We start from the raw sequence: 19,340 nt of genomic DNA, 5'->3' as shown, positions 1-19,340 counted from the left end.
CATATAAAAACAACCTGGAACAGCAGACTCTGTTAGCTGATTACTATTACTATTACCACTCCCTCACATATTACTGTTGACACAGTACTATGTTTAGTTAAAAAGAAATCATCTTCTCAGACTCTCTTGCAGCTCAGGGTCCCCTTCTTGACTTTACAGTTTATGACAGTAGCTGTCAGCCAGCTCATGAACAAGAGACACCCAACATGTAATTGACAACACTGAGACAGAGGCACAGAGCCAATGAGACCCAGCCTTCAAGACTCTCGGAGGGGTCCTAGTGATGTGTGCATATGGTCTTTTTTTTAGATCTGCAAAAGCAGAAACATTTGACAACAATCAGTTACTGCTGCTCCCTGTCTACTTGTCTATTTTGTCTCCTCCCCTTATGTCACTTGATGCTGGAATGACCAAGTAATTTTTCAGTTTGCCAAAGACACACTGGGCTGAACAGAGGTTGCATTTAATTAATTTGAGCTTAGTAGGAAAATTTTATGATTCACGGTCACACAAGGCCAAACACTTAGCTCTTCTAGGGTAGGGATTTACTATGTCGCCGGAGTATTCTCAAGCTTCAGTGTGCAAAGAAACATGGAATGTCTGTCTCAAGGGTGAAGGGTGGCAGAATATCATTCCAGAATAGGCCACTTTGGCAGACAGGTTATTACAAGCTAAAGACACTTGAAACAGAGCAGATACAAGAATGGTCTCTGACTTCCCTGCTATTCTCCATAGAAATAAGAGATAAAAACTTCATGTGAGAGCTGACTTTCCTGTATCAGGAGAAGACACATTCCTGGTTGGGATGTCAAGGGCTAAGAGAATTCTGTCTAAACACACCTTATAAAAATATTTCTTGTCAGCTTTTATCTCTCAGTAGAAAACATTACAAACACACCCTAATGCATATTTTAAAAATTACATTTTGTGAATATAAAATAACAACTCTGCTGTAAAGGGAATAATTTATTCTGTGCCAAATATTAATTACCATGGCTCAGGAGCACAAATCCAAGCCATCCTGAAGGGGGGATGTGAGCTTTCACACCAACAGAGAATAAAGCCATGATTCAAGGGAGAGAGAGGAAGGGAAGGAGGGAAAGGGAGGGAGGGAGAGGGAAAGAGAGAGAGAGAGAGAGAGACAGAGACAGAGAGAGACAGAGACAGAGACAGAGAGACTACCAAAAGGTAGGGAAGGCTAACAAGGCGTGGTAGGAAGGACTTCTCTATTGGCTTCAGACACTGTCTTTATCATGGGTGAGGTCTTTCCTATGGGAATCAGATACCATCTCTACGCATTCTTGGCTTTAGAGTTCCTTCCTGGAGACTAGAGATCTGTCTAAGCCACACACTCCAAGTTTCACTGCATAGTCAAGAGGATGTTAGCTGAGATACAGAGGTTGGTGGTAAATGGCTGTTAAGAGGAACTAAAGGTCACTAGAGGGGGACTTTGAGGTTTCAAAAGCCCACCCTAGGCCTGCTCCCCTCCTCCCTCTGTCTCCTGGTATTCAGGTCAGGATGTAAGCTCTCAGCTACTGCCCCAGCACCATGCCTGCCTGCTTGCTGCTCCCTGATCATGGACTAACCTTCTGATACCATAAGCATGCTTTCTTTTGTAAGTATCTTTGGCCAGCGTGTCTCTTTATAGCAGCAGAACTAAGACACAAAGTATGTTTGTACAGAATTCTTTTGTTTAACCAGAATATGGGCAAACACCATACTTGATGTGACCATTGCCATTCTCTTGTAAGCTTGGAAGACTAAGTCATTCTACTATTCAGCATTTGGCTTGGACTGGCTCTTTGGTGTAGAGGTGCTGTGAGCTCTGATACACAGCTCTCTGGAGCGAGGGGCAGCATCACGACTCAGCAGAGCAGGTACCTGGAGACAACTCCCTTCCAGGTCTGGGCATCTTGGCAAGATGTCCCAGTTGTACCTTGTCTTTGCCCTGCCCTAAATACCTGTGCTGGTTTTAAAAATCAGTAGTAGTTCCGGACATGCTGGAGACTCCAGGCAGGTCTCAGGGAATTCTGTGCTCTGCAGCTTTTGTATGGATCTCGATCAGGAGTTCTAGCTGCTCGGTGTCTTCTTTTGTAAATTTCATGAAGGCAACTGCGGCATCTTGACCTTCATCGCCATTCTGCTAGGTTGGGGAAGTGGTCTTCAAGACTAAGGCTATGAATCTAGTTTTCTTAGGAAGTGTTCAAAACCAAACATCTTCAGACTCAGCCTGAGACCTCTGCTGGATCCTGCCAAAGGCCAAGACTTCCAGACACAAACCCTCCAGAGAAATGCCCGTGACCTTGGTCAGTGAGATGTCCCCACAGCCTCATGGCCCCCAGCTGGCTGACGCAGGCTAGCCAGGGCAGGCCTTAAACCTGGGTTCTGCTTCTAGTCCAGCCCTCTGCTTCCTGACATGCCACAAGTTCCTGCTGCCATGGACCAAGCTGCGGCAGCTACCAGACGTTCTCCTCATGCCAAGATGGACCGTATCCCTGAACTGTGAGCCAAAAACAAACCTTCGCTCCCTTTAGCTGCTTGGTCACAGTAAAAGGCACTAGTACATGTGGCACCTGCAGTCATGAGATGTGACATCCTTTTATGCACCACGAATGCAAAGGGCAAGACAAGGGCTCGCTTCTAAGACTCCTGGCCCAGAATGCACAGGCTGCAGGCTGGCAGCTTCAGGTCATGGGTCTGGGTGAAGAAGAGCAGCTTAGGGCGATTTTATGAATGATGGAAGCACGAAGATTGTGCACGCGCCCTTGGCGACTGTGGCTCTGCCCCAAACTGAGTTGTGTGTACATTTAAATAAAGATGTCTCCGTGATGAGCTCCTGAGCTGGCCTGGGGTTAGGGGCTCAAAAGGCCTCCAAAAAAATACATGCCTGCTCTGACCCTGGTACCTGTGAACATGACTTTATTTGCAAAAAGAATCTTTGCAGATACAATTAAGGATCTCTGAAATCAAGAAGGCCATTGAAGATGAAGGCAGAGACCAGAGTGAAGTGGTCACAAGCCGAGGATCACCTGGGGCCACCATGTGCTGGAAGAATCAAGGAAGATTTCTCCTTCAGAGCTTCGGGGGTAGGCCAGCCCTGCCAATACCTGGAGTTTGGTCGACTGCCCTCCAAAACCATGACAGAAAACATTTCTGCTTTAAGTCAGTCAGTGTATGGTCCTTTGTTCCCACAGCCATGGGAAAAGGATGCCCTTGGTCTTCACCTCTATATAAGCAGTTCTTTCTGTCCTCATTCTGACTGCTCACTGCTCCACACAGTGGTAATGGACACCAATGAGATAAGCAAGAGTGTTTAGAACTTTTCTGTGGGATCCAAAACCATTCCCTCTATAGTTAAAGGGATAGGCATGTATTGAGGAGGCTGAGCGTGGACTATGGCGAAACAATACCATTTCCAAGTGCCCATCATCTGTGGTTGCTAATTGAAAGCTGCCTTTTACACTCCACCAGTATGTTCAACCAAACTGGTAGTCCAAACAAAAACTGCCTCAGGTTTTGTTTACAACTGTCATTATATCTACATAAGATCTCATTTACAGCAGTATACTAGTAGAGGGGCCAAAAAAAAATAACTGAGGTTGTGTTTTGGCTTATGTCTGACAAAAATCACAATTAATCCCTTTGCTGGCATTTGGGTACTGTGGAGTTGGAGGTGCAGACATAGGTGTTAAGCCCTGTCCTGCAGAGGAGCCACACACACTGGCGTCTTCTGGTTACCGGCTTCTGAAGTAAGGGTCCTGCAGAGACTCTGAAGAATCATGTCTTCTCTCAGAGAAGCCAGCATGCTCCCCAAGGGAAACAAAAGTCTAGTGATAGTCAGGACTACTGCCAGCAACTTGGAGCCCCTGGCTGGTCCCCTCCTGATCTCAGCGAGCACCACTGTATTGATCAGGCAGGAACTGAGCGAGTCTCCACAGCCAACGGGGCTCCTCTGGTCCATGATACATTCTGAGGACAACTGAGGGTACTGTCCAGCAGACCTTTTCCTAACTGGGGGGCAGTAGCTCGCCTTCCTCCAGTTTTCTTCAACCACTTCTTTCTCTTCTTTCATTCTTGCCCCCCGGTTCATTTTTCACAAAGTAGTGAGAGTGTGAGTCTAAGTTGATATGTTTTATTTACTTACTTATATTTCAGTAAAATATTTTTGAGACAGCGTCTCACGTATCCTAAGCAGGCCTCAAACTCACATGCAATTGAGGATGACTTTGAACTTCTTGCCTCCACCTCCCTTGTGCTGGGATTACAAGTATTTGGTGTTTAGAATGGAACCCAAGGCTTCATGCATGCTAGGGAGGCACTCTACCAAATGAGAACACCCCTAGACTCTGTTGAAATATAAATCAACCAAGTCCTTCCTCTACTCTCACTCCTGTCTGAATGGTGTGGAAAGTCCTTCTGTCTGTGTGTTGCTTTATTGGTTAATGAATAAAGCTGTTCTGGTCAGTGGCTTAGCAGAATAGAGCTAGATGGAAAAACTAAACTGAATGCTGGGAGAAAGAAGGCTGAGTCAAAGAGAAGCAATGTAGCCACAGCTGGAGACAGATGCCTCCAGCCCATTGGACCTTGCCGGTAGATCACAACCCTCATGGTAAAATATAAAATAATAGAAATTTAAGGATATAAGAGCTAGCCAAGAAGAAGCTAGAGCTAATAGGCCAAGCAGTGATTTAATTAATACAGTTTCTGTGTGGTTATTTTGAGTCTGGGTGGCTGTGAATGAATGAGTGGCCTTTGACTACTTCTTAGTTAGGGTTTCTATCGCTATGAAGAGATACCATAACCACGGCAACTCTTATAAAGGAAAACATTTAACTGTGGTGGCTCGCTTACAGTTTTAATTCAGTCCACTATCAACATGGTGGGAAGCATGGCAGTATGCAGGTAGACATAGTGCTAGAGAAGAAGCTGAGAGTCCTATATCTTGCAGGCAACAGGAAGTTGACTGAGACACTGGGTGGTATCATGAGCATAGGAAACATTCCTCCAATATGTCAATACCCCCCTCCAACAAAGCCACACCTCCTAATAGTGCCACTCCCTATGGGCGCATGGGGACCATGGAAACGAAAAGACTCAGCTGGGATGACCATCACTGTGGGTGACACTGCAGACATGGTGAAGACTCCTAGCAGGTCCTTTCATTCCTACTTCTCCCCATCGCCATACACCAGCAGGTCTATCTCTGACAGATCTCCAGGACACTTCAGGCCCACTGAGAGCAACTGGTTAACATGGACCTTTTCATAACCCAGGCCCCACTGAACCCTGTGTTACTGAAGGCCTTAAATTATGCCTGTCCTTCTGCCCCTCCTGTTCCAGGACACCTCTGGCATGTGCACTTACGCCCAGGTACTCTGTGGTTAGAAGCTTCTCGCCTGAGAGTTCTCCAAGCTGGGGCTGGATTAGTTCATCTTTGTCTAAGTCAGCTTCCATGATGTCATGATCCTCCTGTTTCAAAGGAGACAGTGGTGAGAGTTCTGGACAGTCACCCAGCCACAGCACCCCCAGAGTGTGCAGACAGCTGCTGGGAAATGGGGATGTAGAAGCTATGTGTCCCTTGCTCACCATCCCTCCATAAAGATGAGTGGCAGAGCTGACAACCCCTGAGGAAGCTGGGCTCCCAGGAAGTACTTCCATGGCTGTGGACATGAAGAGGTCTAAAGGGCCCCTTGGCAGGCCTCACAGCAGGGATAGGTCTGTCTCTGAGAGGTCAATGGATCAAATGAAAGGCCAAACATAGAGCAGATCACAGACAACTGGGAAACATTCCCACACACATGCCTTACAGGTGGTACATAACAAGCTTGTTCTCTAGTGTCCACAGGTCATATGAAGACTCTGCACTTTGGTCTCAATCTCTAAAATACGACAGTGGGCCTGGAGAGATTGCCCAATGGTCAAGTGCTTGCTGTGTAAGGAGGAGCTGTGTTCAAACCTCAGCACCTACATACCAAGTTTGGTATAGTTCTGCATATGCTATAACCCAGTGCTGTAGGAAGGAAGAGGACAGAGACAGAGAATCGCTAGGGCTTGCTGGCTACTTAGTGCCTAGACAAAGTAAGGAGAACTCCAGGCTTAGGGAGAGACTCTGCCTCAAAAGAATGAAGATAGAGTGAAAAAGGACATCCACTGCCTTCCTTTGGCCTCTGTACATGCACATGGGCATACGTGCTCACACATGTGTGCTCCAACAGACACACATGCACACACATGCACACACACAGAGCGAGATAACAAAACACACATTACTGTTTGGAAAATGTTGCAGTAAAATGCATACACACCATTGTGGCTCTGAAGTCTACCACCTACATGAGTCAGCCAGTGGCAAAGGAGATTTCCCTGCCAAATACAAGAGAAGCTGTCACTGGAGTGTGGGAAGATGAGACGTCAATAGGACTGGCCAAAAAATGCATGGCTGATTCAGGCTTGGATTTGGTGAAGGAACTCCTAACTTCAGGGAGTAGTCAATGCAGCATCCAGTTGACAATGAAAATTTCAATGATTAGACACTCAGCAGACAGACAACAACTCAGCAAACAGAGAAGGCGGCTTTGCTTCTGGGAAAAGGTGGTGGACATACCTCCCCTTGTCCTGTTATCAAACCCTAAAACCCTGGATGCTACATGTACACTAAACACACAAGACCCTGGGAGGTGGCGAGATAGCAGACTAGCTAGGAGTGACAGGAGAGCCCCACATCTGTCAGACTTGGTGCCTAAGAAGCCAGCAACCAGAATGCCAATGGGGAAGACAAGTTCCTCTGAAGCTGCTCCCTCTAGCCAGGGGACAGTAAAGGGGAACACTAAGAGTTTAGACATGCTTTAGAAAATAACTACCTTAATAAAACATTGTGACCAATGTCTAACCTTGCCAGCAAAGGCCTCTGATTCCTGGGCTTATGCTCTCCAAGACTGATGAAGCATCTACATCTCCAGGTGGTGAACCATAGAAAGCCAAGCAGAGAGGCATTTCATCTGTGTTGGGCAGTGCAGAGTCCCCCACTGCCCAGTAAGTAGATACCAGATGGAACAAAGGCTGCCACTCCCATGTGATAGCAAATTGGTGTCTCCCTGCTGGCATAGTATTGAGGCCAATGGCAAATAATAGTGAGGCAATCCTATCCTTTCTTGTCAAGGGTATTAGTGGAAGCCTAGGAGAGAATCTGGACCATCTACCTATGGCTGCAGAAATAATGGGGGCCATCCATCTGGAACTCAGTGAAGCAAAAAGATTGGACACCTTTGCTGCAAGGCTCAAGGTTCGGTGTTGATCTGTCCTCAAGTGGTACTGAAGTGACTTGCTTTACGTCTGGTCCCTGTAAATCAAACAGGGTGAGGATGGAGCAGCAGGGCCTTGCGACAAGATACCTCAGAGATACATAAGCCCCACAGAGGCGTTTCTGCCAGCCTGTCCCCGTCCCGGGCCACTGATCACGGAGTCATCTTCCATTCCGGCAGTGCTTGTTTACTTCAGCCAAACCATCAGGAAGGAGAAAGGGGACAGTGCGGCTCACCCTGGGCAGACCGAGTTTCTGGCAAGTTTTGATCAATAGCACCTGTGAGCCTTGGACTTCCTAGTCAAGTTTGCTTGGGTGTTTGTGTTTCGTGATGACTTTAAAATAAATGCCCAGCAGGAAGACAGGTGGTTCCTTCATGAGTTCAAGGCCATTCTGGGCTAAAAGTGAGACCCCTTCACACAACAACAACAACAACACAGACAAAAAAAATTCAGTCACGATTTAACTCTTCGTCAGATGCGGGGCACATATCTTACGTGCCAGCAAATGAGAGGGCTGAGGAAGCACAACAGGCTAAGACAGTCTAAAAGGAGGCTAGCAGAGGGGGAGGACCCCAATTGTCAGAGTTACTATGGAGCCAGAGTAGTCCAGATTGTGTGTTTCTGGCAGAGCAATAGGCAGATTTAACAAAAACTGAAGAGGACTCAGAAACAGACCTATACATATGTTCCGAACTGGCCTCTGCCTCTCTCTCTCTCTCTCTCTCTCTCTCTCTCTCTCTCTCTCTCTCTCTCTCTCGTCTGGAATCTGCCCATGTTGCCCAGCAGTCTTGAATTCTTGGGTTCAAATGATCCTACTAAGATCTACGAGTCTACCTACGTTATTGAACCTGGCTAGCGTCCAACCAATTCTGACAAAAGAACACTATAAGACTTGGTAAATAGCAACCACTCTGCCTGGGGACAAGGAAAGAAAATGTCCTTATGTATTCAGTACAAACGCAAATTTCCCCATGAGTACCTTTGACCTCTGATTGGCTGGATCTTTGGGTACAGAATCTGTGGACACCAAGGGCTGACTGACAACATCACTAGGCTGTGTATGAACAGGGGAGGTGGCACAGCCATATCTGATGAGAATGACAAAGTAAGGCCAGCACAGCTGCCTGACACAGATCCAGCAAACTGAGCCACACAATGGCCACCAAGACACCCATGGTTTTCATCCCCACTTCTGACATACTTGGGGGACTTTTAATATTTGTACAATTTGGGAATATTGGATTGATGGAAAATTTCTCATCAATTATTTATGCCTTTCCCCAGGAATGCTGCTTCCCCAGGAAAGTCCTGAGCATACCATCCCTCCTGATTTTAGGGAGACATCCTTATCTACCTTAAGGTCTTTCTTATGCCTTGGAGGTTGTGACACACATAAAGAAGACAGAGGTCTCTTTATGAGGCTATGAAATAGTCTTGAAACATCTGTCCCTGTACTTTCTCAGGAACAAGATAATCAAAACAAAGCAAACTTAAAAAGGTCAACAAGATTCAGTGGGCTGGAAGAGTTGGCCATAGGCCAGATTTCAAGCCTCTTCCCAATATACACTTAGACAATTAATTACGTGGCATATACAGCAACAAAGTTAGATTAGCTGAAGTTACCTCTGCCCTATGCAGAGACTTTAATTGTTGGGTAAGGAATGATATAGAGAGATGATAAATAAATGAGATGTCAGGAACTTAGTTTCTTAGAAAAGTTAGGACAGACAGAGCCACCATGGTGTTCTATGACAAAGGAACAACAGAATGCCAGAATTAGACATAAACCAATTTTATAAAGATGAAATGTAAACATTATGCCAGAATTTGAATAATAATTAACTGCTTGAGGATTTGTCTTGGGCACTCTGACCACGAAGAGCTAACTACACTGCTGGGGACACGGCCATCTGCCCAGGCTGGCTTGGAGACTTGGTTTGGGTCCTAGTGTCCTTGTAGTCACAAGAGTTGCCAGCCTAAGAACAGGCTGTCATATGCCTCTAGATTAATAAAAACTAGGTTATGGGATTAATGAATAAAAATGCTAACTATTTACGAATGATGTTAAGATTTGGGGGAAATGATAACTCTGTTCTGTCACAGTTTATTAATGATGACTAAAAGATGAGCAGGAGGAAGTGAAACACTGTCCAAAGCCAAAAATGCTATGATCTATGTTTTAGAGCAACATGGAATCTATCCCTGCTTACTAAATTCTGTATAAATAAAGAAGCACTCTGGCTGCCAGTCAGTCAGGCTGCAAGGTTCTCCCGAGCATCATGCCTGGCTCACTCCATTCCTCGCCGACTCCTTACATCCCTTCTGGACCTGTCAATCTAGGGCTGGCTCCTGGCAGGGAAGTATGTGAACATCAAGGGCTGACTGAAGGTATCACTAGGCTGTGCAGGGAAAGTGTGTGGTACCCTTTTCTAATTCCCGCCAGAGTACCTTCCATGTCAGATTGTCCTCTGTAGGTTAAGTCATAAAGAGCAGTATGAAGTGGCCTGGACTTGCAGTAACTGGGGCATCAGCTGCAGATGGAGGGAGCTGGTTGGTGCTGAGAATGAGCAAGGCATGGTGGTGACCAAGTGTGGCACAGTCTTCGAGGGGAGTCCCAAGCTACCTCAAAACAAGGTCTCCAAGTTAGCCCGGGCAGATTGCCACATCCCGAGCAGTGTACAGTTAACTCCTAATGGTCAGAGTGCCCAAGAAATAGCCTCAGGCTACCTGGCACCTGCATCCCTGGTGACAATGCTCCCTAAGATAGGCCATCCGACCTGCCACCGACCTGCCACTGATTCCTTGGACACCCAACAGCATAATGGCTGGATTTAGTTCCCTTCAGCTTCCCAACAAGAAGAGGAAGCACTGCTCTGAAAATGTAGGCACCCTGTGCTTCTTTGAAGTCATTTGTTGGTTGTTCATGGTGTTATGGTTTAAATACGAAATGTCTCCCATAGGCTCATGCATTGGGGGCTCGAACCTTATACTGAAGATGCTATGTGGAGAGGTTCTGGGAACTTTAGAAAGTGGGGTCTAGTTGGAAGGAGGAGGTCACTGGAATGTGCTCTGGGGGTGATGCCATGCTCTGGCCCCTTCCTTGCTGTTTTCTGAAGCCATGAGGAAAGCAGCTGTTGCCACACACTCCCATTTTGATAATACTCTGCGCACCTTAGCCCAGAGCAATGAAAACTCTGAAAACATGAGCCAAAGCAAACCCCCACCTTCTTTCAAATGGTCTCCCTCTGTGACTGACAAACTGGTCTTTGTGGATCAGATTACAGGAAAAAAATCAGCTCCTAAAGCAGCTAAGGGTCATATGTGGGCCTAGGGCTGGGCTGGAGCCCGAGGACCCCGCAGTGAGGCCACCTGACCTGAACTGTCTGCCTGGCATTGCTAGAGATGTCAGCCAGGGATGAGCTAACTGAAGAGCAGGGGATTTTGCTTTCCCAGGCAGTCTCTAACGGCAGGTCAGAGGCACCGCAGAGGTGGGTGGACACAATCCCCCATCAGCTTCCATCTGAACGTACTGAGTGGATGCTCACTTATTCGAGACCTGTTGAGGAGGTCACCTTAGGTGTCCTTAGCACTTTATTCCTTTCCTCTCATGCGACTCAGTGGGGAGTCCTCTGATCTACCCATCTAATTAGGAAACTCAGTCCTAGAGGGCAAGGAGCACAGAGTGACAGTCTAGCGTGGAGTGTGGTCTTCAGCTTGGGCAGGTCCTTTCTGTCTAGGTTTTCTAACTCAGTCCACAGTGCTCTGTGGGGAAAGCCTGTTTCTGAGGATGCACAGTGGGAACTGCCCAGGTCCCTTTAAGCACCAGGGTCCCTGGTGTCTGGCTGTGACTGCTCCACAGGGCACAGCGAGGAAAGGGAAGGAGGGCCCAGGCTATACTCTGGACTCCACAGGTTCATTCTTCTCTTTTTCTTGCTTTTGTCTAACAATAGGTTGAGGATCCATTTGTCTAGCCCAGAAAGCGGGCTCTTGTCACTGCTGTGAGCTTTGTCCAGGCCCAGTCTGTACAGTGAGGGCAGCTACATGCACCAGAGGAGCCGTCATCCTGAAATTTCCCTCGGAGTTCCCCAAAGGTAATGCTATCTACAAACCCTGAGTCTGGGGTCACCTCTGGGAGGGGGGAAATTTATGGTGCTTGGCTCGGAGTTGAGTTTACAAAAATAGCAACACCTTAGGGATCAAATAGCACGTGTATATTATGTGATTATTTCAGGAGAGTGACTGCTCCTTGGGAACCAAGACAGCGGGCTCTGTGGTCTGCTGAGTGGCAGGCATGCGGGCCAGGTAGGATTTCACCTCCTCTCCAGGGAGCATGCCGTGGAGGCCTCAGCTGGAAGTGGGCATGTGAATCACGGTTTCATGAGGTATTGGTGACACACTACTTCCCTGCCAAGAGGGAAAATGAAACACTCAGGAACAACAAAAGTCCACATTCCATGTCAAAGACAAAGAAACCCAATGGCTGACCTCAGCCAATACCTGCAGAAGTATTGCTTTACCCGAGACAAGAAGAACATATGTAAGACCCATTCACTTGCAAATCGACCTATATGTACCCAAACTTGCCAACGGCACCCCTTAACTGCGATGACTGCAAAGTGAGCTAGTAAGAGAGTCACTTAAATATTCAGCCAATTTTGGTTTTTAAAATTAACAAGTTAAAAGCTTTTTTAAAAATTGGAAGTTTTTAAAAACTTTATGTGTGTGCATGCATTCATGCATATGCATGTGCATCTGAGGTGCCTGTGCAGCCTCCTTGAGCTGGAATTTCATGTGGGTATGAATCACCCTGCCTAATGTGAGAGCTGGGCACTCAGTTGGGGTCCTCTGTTAAGAGTGATACGTATTCTTACTGAGCCATCTCTCCAGTTTCCCCTTCCCCTTTAAAGGCAGAGTTCAACTAGCGTAGTTGATCCTTCTGCTTCCATATCCCAGGTGCTGCGGTTTGAACTCACGGCTTTGTGTTCACTACACAAACATTCTACTAACTGAAACACTTCCTCAACCATGTTCACTGCTGCTCTATTCATAATAGCCAGAGATGGGAAACAATCTAGATGCCTGGCAATAGATGGATAAATAAAGAAAATGTAGTACAGTTATACAATGGAACATGACTCAGCCAAAGAAAAATGAAATTTGAAGGTAAACGGATGGAACTAGAAAAAAAAAATCATCCTGAGTGAAGTAACTCACACCCAGAAGGACAAATTATGATCCATGCCTTGCTCAGCCATCATCAGAGAAGTTTCCTCATGTAGCAGCTGTGAACAAACACACAGACCTACAGCCAGAAAACATACAGCAAAAGACCTTGAACACTGAACACAAAAAGGGATGTATGTCTCCACCAAAAGTTCTCGCTTTGGACTCAGGGAGCCCTGTCAGAAGAGGAAGTGGAAGGAGTGTAAGAGCCAGCGGGGATGGAGGACCCCAAAGAAACAAGGCCTTGTAGACACGCAGGGCAGGTGCATACACGAACTGACAGAGACTGAGGCAGGGCACGGGGTCTGCCCAGGTCTGCACCAGATGTAGTCCCAGAACTGAATGAGAAGTGGACAGATGCCCCAATCCCTAACCCAGAAGCTATTTCTAATGGAGAGTAACTTGCAAATGAAAATTTAGTATTCTCCAAGGGAGTCTCACTGGAGAAACTCTTAAGGCCCCATGTCCAGGGGTGGTCAACACAGACCGAAATCAGTGGCTTCTTTTTCCTTTACTGTTATGTCAGGGCCTTTTTTTTTTTTTTTTTTGAAAGCCTTACAAACCCTTTGCACGTACAGCATGGCCTCTGGTTCATGTTGTTATGGCTTCCCTGTGTGTGTGAACATGTGTGTCTGTGTCTATGTGCATTTCTTATTATGGTATCCCTGTGTGTGTGAACATGCGTGTCTGTGTCTATGTGCATTTCTTGTTATGGTATCCATGTGTGTGTGAACATGCGTGTCTGTGTCTATGTGCATTTCTTGTTATGGTATCCCTGTGTGTGTGAACATGCGTGTCTGTGTCTATGTGCATTTCTTGCTATGGTATCCCTGTGTGTGTGAACATGCGTGTCTGTGTCTATGTGCATTTCTTGTGCTCTTTCTTTGGCTTTTTCTTGTTTAATTGTTTTGTCCTATTTTGTTTTTTGTTTTGTTTTATTTTATTATTATTCCTTAGATGTCTATTTGTTTTCCAAGGAAAGGAAGAAAGTCTGTGGATCTGGATGGGGAAGAGGTGGGGAGAGTAGAGGGAGGGGAAGCCATAATCAGATATATTGTATGAAAAAAAAACTATTTTCCATTAACAAACAAACAAAACCCAAAGCTGACTGCGGTTCCAGCCACGCTCTGAAGTTAGTGCTGGTGGAGAAGTCAGAGGCTGCGGGCTGCAGAGGAACCCATCACATGCTGGTAAACACAGGAGAGACAGAGGGAAGCCTCTACAAGACACAGTGCCTGCTGACAGCAAGCGACACGGGCTCCATTCTTTGAGTGTCAAACGGTCTGAAACTAGCTGGAGCGGGCAGTATGGTGGTGAGAGCTGGGCATTCAGCGAGGGCGTCGGCTCAGGTGTGTGAGCACAGGCAGGGCACTACCTCTCACAGGTGCAGTTCAAAAGGGAAGAGCAGTGGCCCCACGTGAGTGTTGGCCACACTTTAGTGTCCCGTGGACACAAAGCATAACCCTCCCTCACCTCTCAGGGCTAGGTTTACTCTTGAGATAAGTAAGAGTGAAGGGCTCAGGAAACTATGCACCCTAATCCCATGCTACAACATGGGTATGAAGTTTTTACAGTTGGAGAACAAAGCAAAGCCGTAATCAAGGCGCTTTCCAAGCACACTGGTGGGAATATTAGTAGGTGGGTTACAGCAACTCAGGGACGCCCCTGCCATGAGTCTCGGGTGCTATCTGCTGACATTCTTAGCTTGGGGGTCGGTGGGAGTTGTGGGAGCTGTAGCGCCAGCAGGATTCACCTGTTAGTCATGGCGTTCCGTCAGACACAAAGTCAGGCAACGAAGGAGGCTGAAGACAGCAGCAGATCATTTTGTTTTGGATCTGCAACATTCCAACCCCTCACAACCACGAAGTTCCAGTCAGTTAATCAGCCTTGTGAAACCTTTAACACAGCTGCGGCTGCGTTCTGGAACTTGTGTTCACAGCCTCATGCACCGCTGAGCTGGTTGCCTGGTGGGCTTCTGAGTGACTCATGAATGCCCACAGAAGAGAGTTTAAAAAATCCACGCTGGGAAGGAAGGGACCAGTGAACAAGGAAATGCTTGGAGAATAAATGCCTCTTTAGGGTGGGTCTTAAATACCATTGTTGGAGGAATTTTACTAAAATTACTGCCTTTATGTTCTGAGGCAGAATGTACCAGGTTACTGGAGTGCAGTGATAACAATTACTCCAAGAATTAAGAATGCCTTAGGAAAAAAAAAAGGCCCCTGAGCTGAGATGAATTGATGCTCTGAAACGAGGCTTCCCCACAGAGTCCGTGATCTTATGACACGACAAGATTCTTAACTGAGGCTTTAGATACATAATACTCCAGACAAACCAGATTCTAAGCAGCTGGCCTGAAAACAGAACTAGGGTTGACCACTAAATGCATTTGAAAACTCAGATTCCTCCAGATAGAGTGCAGGCAGGAGAATGGACTCGAGTGGTTTCCCTAAGACAAGTGAGAGTCTCCAGCATGAATTGAAAGAATTACAGACTTTGACGAGCGTCTGAACTTGAGACAGCTTCTCAGGAGGCTGAGCTATAAGCCTTGCTCTTTGTAAACACACAGGAAAGCCCTCCACATGGGACAGCCTGTGAGGGTGGACCAAGGTGACCAGGCTCAGTGTTGTGTGCAGAGGGCCCTGTCTTCATCTGTAGGAGCTTTCCTCCTGAGCCTGTGCCAAGGCCTGGGCTGTGAGCAGGCTCTGAATCTTAAAGGTCTCTCACTGTGGTGCCCAGCTGCTGTAACATCAACTTCTTCATCTACGAAATGCTTCCGGCTTCGTGACAACCGGACCTGCTCAATAAGTAGATATGGTTTCTACAATGACAAGGAGAAACCAGGAGACTAACATCCCCTTTCTGACATCAAGTCTACTGCTTCAGCTGCTCCATTTGCTCAACCATCTCCTGAATTCTAACCAAAAAGAGGCAAGAAACAGGAGGTGGTGTTAATAAAGCGATGGGAGAACAATATATTTAATATAGAGAGTCAGAGGTGACTTGGAGGCTTGACAGGACCGGAAGTGACTACAGCATAAGCTTCCATGAGGTCAGAGGGTAAGGAACTTGCCTTGGAGCAACTCTGCAGAAGCACCCATGGTATAGACGAGAGGCAAGGGGCAGCGTAGCTCTTGCTCCTCACACAGGGAGACAATGCCCGGGTCACTGGGCAGGTGTGCACTGTGGAAATCCCATGTGCACCAGAGAGTCCTGACAGTCTTATTGAAGTACCCATGACCCATGCTTTCCTGTGAGGAAGCAAGGACTTTGGGGAACGGCAGCATTGACTCCTGGTTGACTATTAAATCCTCCCTTGGTGTCGGATCAGAGTCGGTGAGACGGTACTTCGCCAGCACCTGCTGTCTGGGACACTCCTCAGACATCCTGAGAAACTACAGGATGACTGCAGTGAACTTCCCAGCTCCTGAAAGCAGAGCACAGCCAGGGCTGTTCCAGACAGCTTGTGTTAGACCAGGGATTCTCAACCTGCTTAGCGCCGTGACCTTTAATATAGTTCCTCATGCTGTGGTGACCTCAACCATAAAATTATTTCCATTGCTACTTAACAACTGTAATTTTGTGACTGTTATGAATCACGATGCAACTAGCTGATATGTGGCCCCTGTGAAAGGGCTGTTAGATCCCTAAGGGGTCGCAACCCACATGCTGAGAACCATGGCATGAGTCTTTCTGCTATCACAAACTTCAGGGGCTTCCAGACCATACTTCTGAAGGCAATGTCTAGTTCCTAGTCTCTTCACAGCTCTCTGCTTCCTGTCTGCCATGAGGAGACAAGCTCACGTTCCCATCATGCTAACCATGAGCAAAAATGAATCCTCTAAGCTCTGGCAAGAGGCGTTTTGTGACAGTGACACACTAGCCAGGCACTGTTTCACGGTGCTTCACAGACGCTGGAAGAAAAGGGACGTCACAGACAAGAACACTGAGCCGAGTGAGGTGAGCCCACTTGTTCAAGGCTCTCACAGGGACAAATGGTGGCAGCAGTCAGGCTTGAGATGAGATGTCTTTCTTTGTACTTAGATTTGCTACTCACTGCCTTGACTTTCAGCACATTAACTATGTACCTGTCCGTTCCGAGGGTCTCAGGGGTTACACAGGGCTCTCATGCTCGGCCCACATATTCCCTGCTGCCCTGGGCTTGAGAAGAGGACAAAGGCAGAAAGTTGATCAAATGACACAAGACAAGAATTTGACCCAAGACCCCAGTAACCTGAAGCCATAAGCTGACCTGCTCGTAACATGTCCATCAGAGATCCAAACAGTAGCTGTAGCTTCGACCCACCCCAGGGTGTTCAGCCTTCTGGACCAGAGTTCTGCGCAGCACCAGAAGGAGGAGTGAACACCATAACGTATAGGAAAGATGGGAGGGAGCAAGCCCTTGTGCACACCATAGGCTACAGCCTGACGCGCTGTCTACAGATCACTCGTGACTTTCCATCCCATCTTACAGTGGGAAAGCAAGCCTAATAATGCGTGTGGGTGTGTCCTGACTGCCATGGTGAGCAGCTGGACATCTTACTTGGTGAGTTACAGCATGTTTACAGAGGGATTCTATCAAAGGGTCCGGCCTCTTCAGGCAATCTGGCAGGAACCAGTGAGGTTGAAACCATCATAGCACTTGAGTCAGTGACCTGAGGTCTGGAAAGTCCCCCCCATTCATGCATACATGCGCAAAGGAAGCTTTTGGCTATACTGAGCAAAACTCAGGAATGGAAAGGGAATCTGAGGGCCTGCTGCAGTCTTTGGAGCATGTGTGTGAGTCTGCATGGGTTCAGGTGTGCTGGTGTGCAGATATGCATGGAAGCTACAGGTAAACTTCAGGTGTCCTTCCTCAGGCACTGTCTGTCTTGGGTTTGGAGATGGGGCCACCCTCTCCTTGGCCTGCAGCTGGCCACATAGTCTAGACCGGTTGGGCAGTGAGTCCAGAGTCTTCCTGTTGTCATCCCAACCCTCAGGGCAGGATTTCAAGGATGATTCCGTGCCCAGCTTTCTTGCCTGGGCTCTTGTGATGGCCCTCAGGCCCTGATGCTTGTGCAGCAAGCACTTTTCTGTTTGCATGACCCCCCCAGACCCCGGTGGTCTTTTCTCCTGCATAAAACCACAGTTGAGGGACATGGATGGGCTACCGCAGCAAGTCACAGCATATGAATAAAGGCTGACTACAAATGCTCAGAGAACACAACACATTGCCGAATAACTTAGCCCTGTCAAGTCATGTGTAGAGTTGAATGAGGATGGAGCTAGCTCCACAGCAGAACACTTGCCCAAGCAAGGACAAGGCTTTGGGTTCCATCTCCAAGAGCAGAAAACAGCAAACTATAAAACAACAGTGCACACAGGAATATAAAGATACCATGAGGTGGGCTGGAGAAATGACTCAGTGTTTATAAGCACCTATTGATCTTGCCGAAGACCCAGTCTTAGCTTCTAGTACCCAGACGGTGACTCATAACAATCCACAACTCCAGTCTCCAGGGATTGGATGCCCTCTTTTGACCTCTAAAGTCACCAGTCACAGTTACATGTGATTCACAGACATACACACAGGCACACACACATACCCATAATGAATGAATGAATGATTAAATATCATTAAGGACTGGCAAGATGGCTCAGTGGGTAAGGGTGCTTTCTGCCAAGTCTAAAGTCCTGAGTTCAATCCCTGAGACCCCACATGATAGACCAAGAGAAGTGATTCCTGCAGGTTGTCCCGACTTCCACATGTGTGCTGTGGCATGTGTACAACCCCCTCACCACAATAAACACATAAATTTAGTACAGAACCATCTAGAGTTTACACCTTAGCTTTAAGGGGGCTAATTCTGAGACGAGAGGGGCAAGCAGGGAAGAGGAAAGGACAGAACATAGTTATCTATTGAATGGCCTTCTGCACTTTCTGGAAAGTTTAGAATATTATTTAGGGGCTGGAGCGATGGCTCAGCATTTAAAAGCATGTCCTGCTCTTCCAGAGGGCCTGGGTTTGATCCCCAGCACCCACAACAGGCAGCTCACAATGCTGGATCTCCACTTCTCTACAGGTACCTGCACTAATGTGCTTATGCCTATACATACACATAAGTAAGAATAATAAAAATAACTTTTTTTTTAAAGGTAGAGCGGCTGGAGAGATGGTTCTGTGGTTAAGACCACTGGCTACTCTTTCAGAGGACCTGGATCCAATCATTAGCACCAACATGGTGGGTCATAACCATCTGAAACTCTAGTTCCAGGGGATATGATGCCCTCTTCTGACCTCCATGTGCATTGTACACACACGATACATAGACATACAGGGTAAGTCCTTCTGTATATGTGTTGCTTTTACTGGCTAATGAATAAAGAAACTGCTTTGGGCCTATAGCAGGACAAAATAGAGCTAGGTAGGGGAAACTATACTGAATGCTGGGAGAGTCGTGGAGATGCCATGGAGCTATCAGAAGGAAAAGATGCGAGTCACCAGCTAAAACCTTGCTGGTAGACCACACACATCGTGGTAAAATATAAAATAATAATAATGGGTTAACCAAAGACATAAGAGCTAACTAGCAATATGCTTAAGTGATTGGTCAAGCAGTGATTTCAATAATATAATTTCTGAGTGGTTATTTGGAGTCTGGGCAGCCGGGAACGAACAAGTGGCCTCCTTCTAAATACACGAAGGCAAAATAGCTATAAACATAAAAATTATTTAAAATTTAAAAAACAGAATGTTCTGCAGTTAATAGGCCCTGCATGGCCCATTACCTGCTCTCAGAAGATGGTCTGTGGTCCACATGCATAGCAGACTAGGA

General features: G+C 46.9%; 1 protein-coding gene across 6 annotated transcripts in view; it reads right to left on the bottom strand.

Annotated features, from left to right (window-relative positions):
• Window positions 1-19,340, bottom strand: part of Armc9 (armadillo repeat containing 9) — a 132,996-nt gene that overhangs the window by 32,869 nt on the left and 80,787 nt on the right. For 5 of the 6 annotated variants that reach the window (XM_048428890.3, XM_048428893.3, XM_087905067.1 and 2 more), the window contains exon 20: window positions 5,365-5,469. In XM_048428890.3, coding sequence (XP_048284847.3) covers window positions 5,365-5,469 — 105 coding nt within the window. Of the gene's footprint in view, window positions 1-5,364; window positions 5,470-11,564; window positions 11,707-19,340 lie in introns of those variants that run through there. The other variant, XM_085697297.2, reaches the window with a different exon arrangement.

This window comes from Myodes glareolus, chromosome 1 (assembly GCF_982192425.1).
Source record: "Myodes glareolus chromosome 1, mMyoGla1.1, whole genome shotgun sequence".
Lineage (NCBI taxonomy): Eukaryota > Metazoa > Chordata > Mammalia > Rodentia > Cricetidae > Myodes > Myodes glareolus.
Note: the sequence above shows the minus strand (reverse complement) of the source record. Positions and strands in the feature narration are given on the sequence as shown.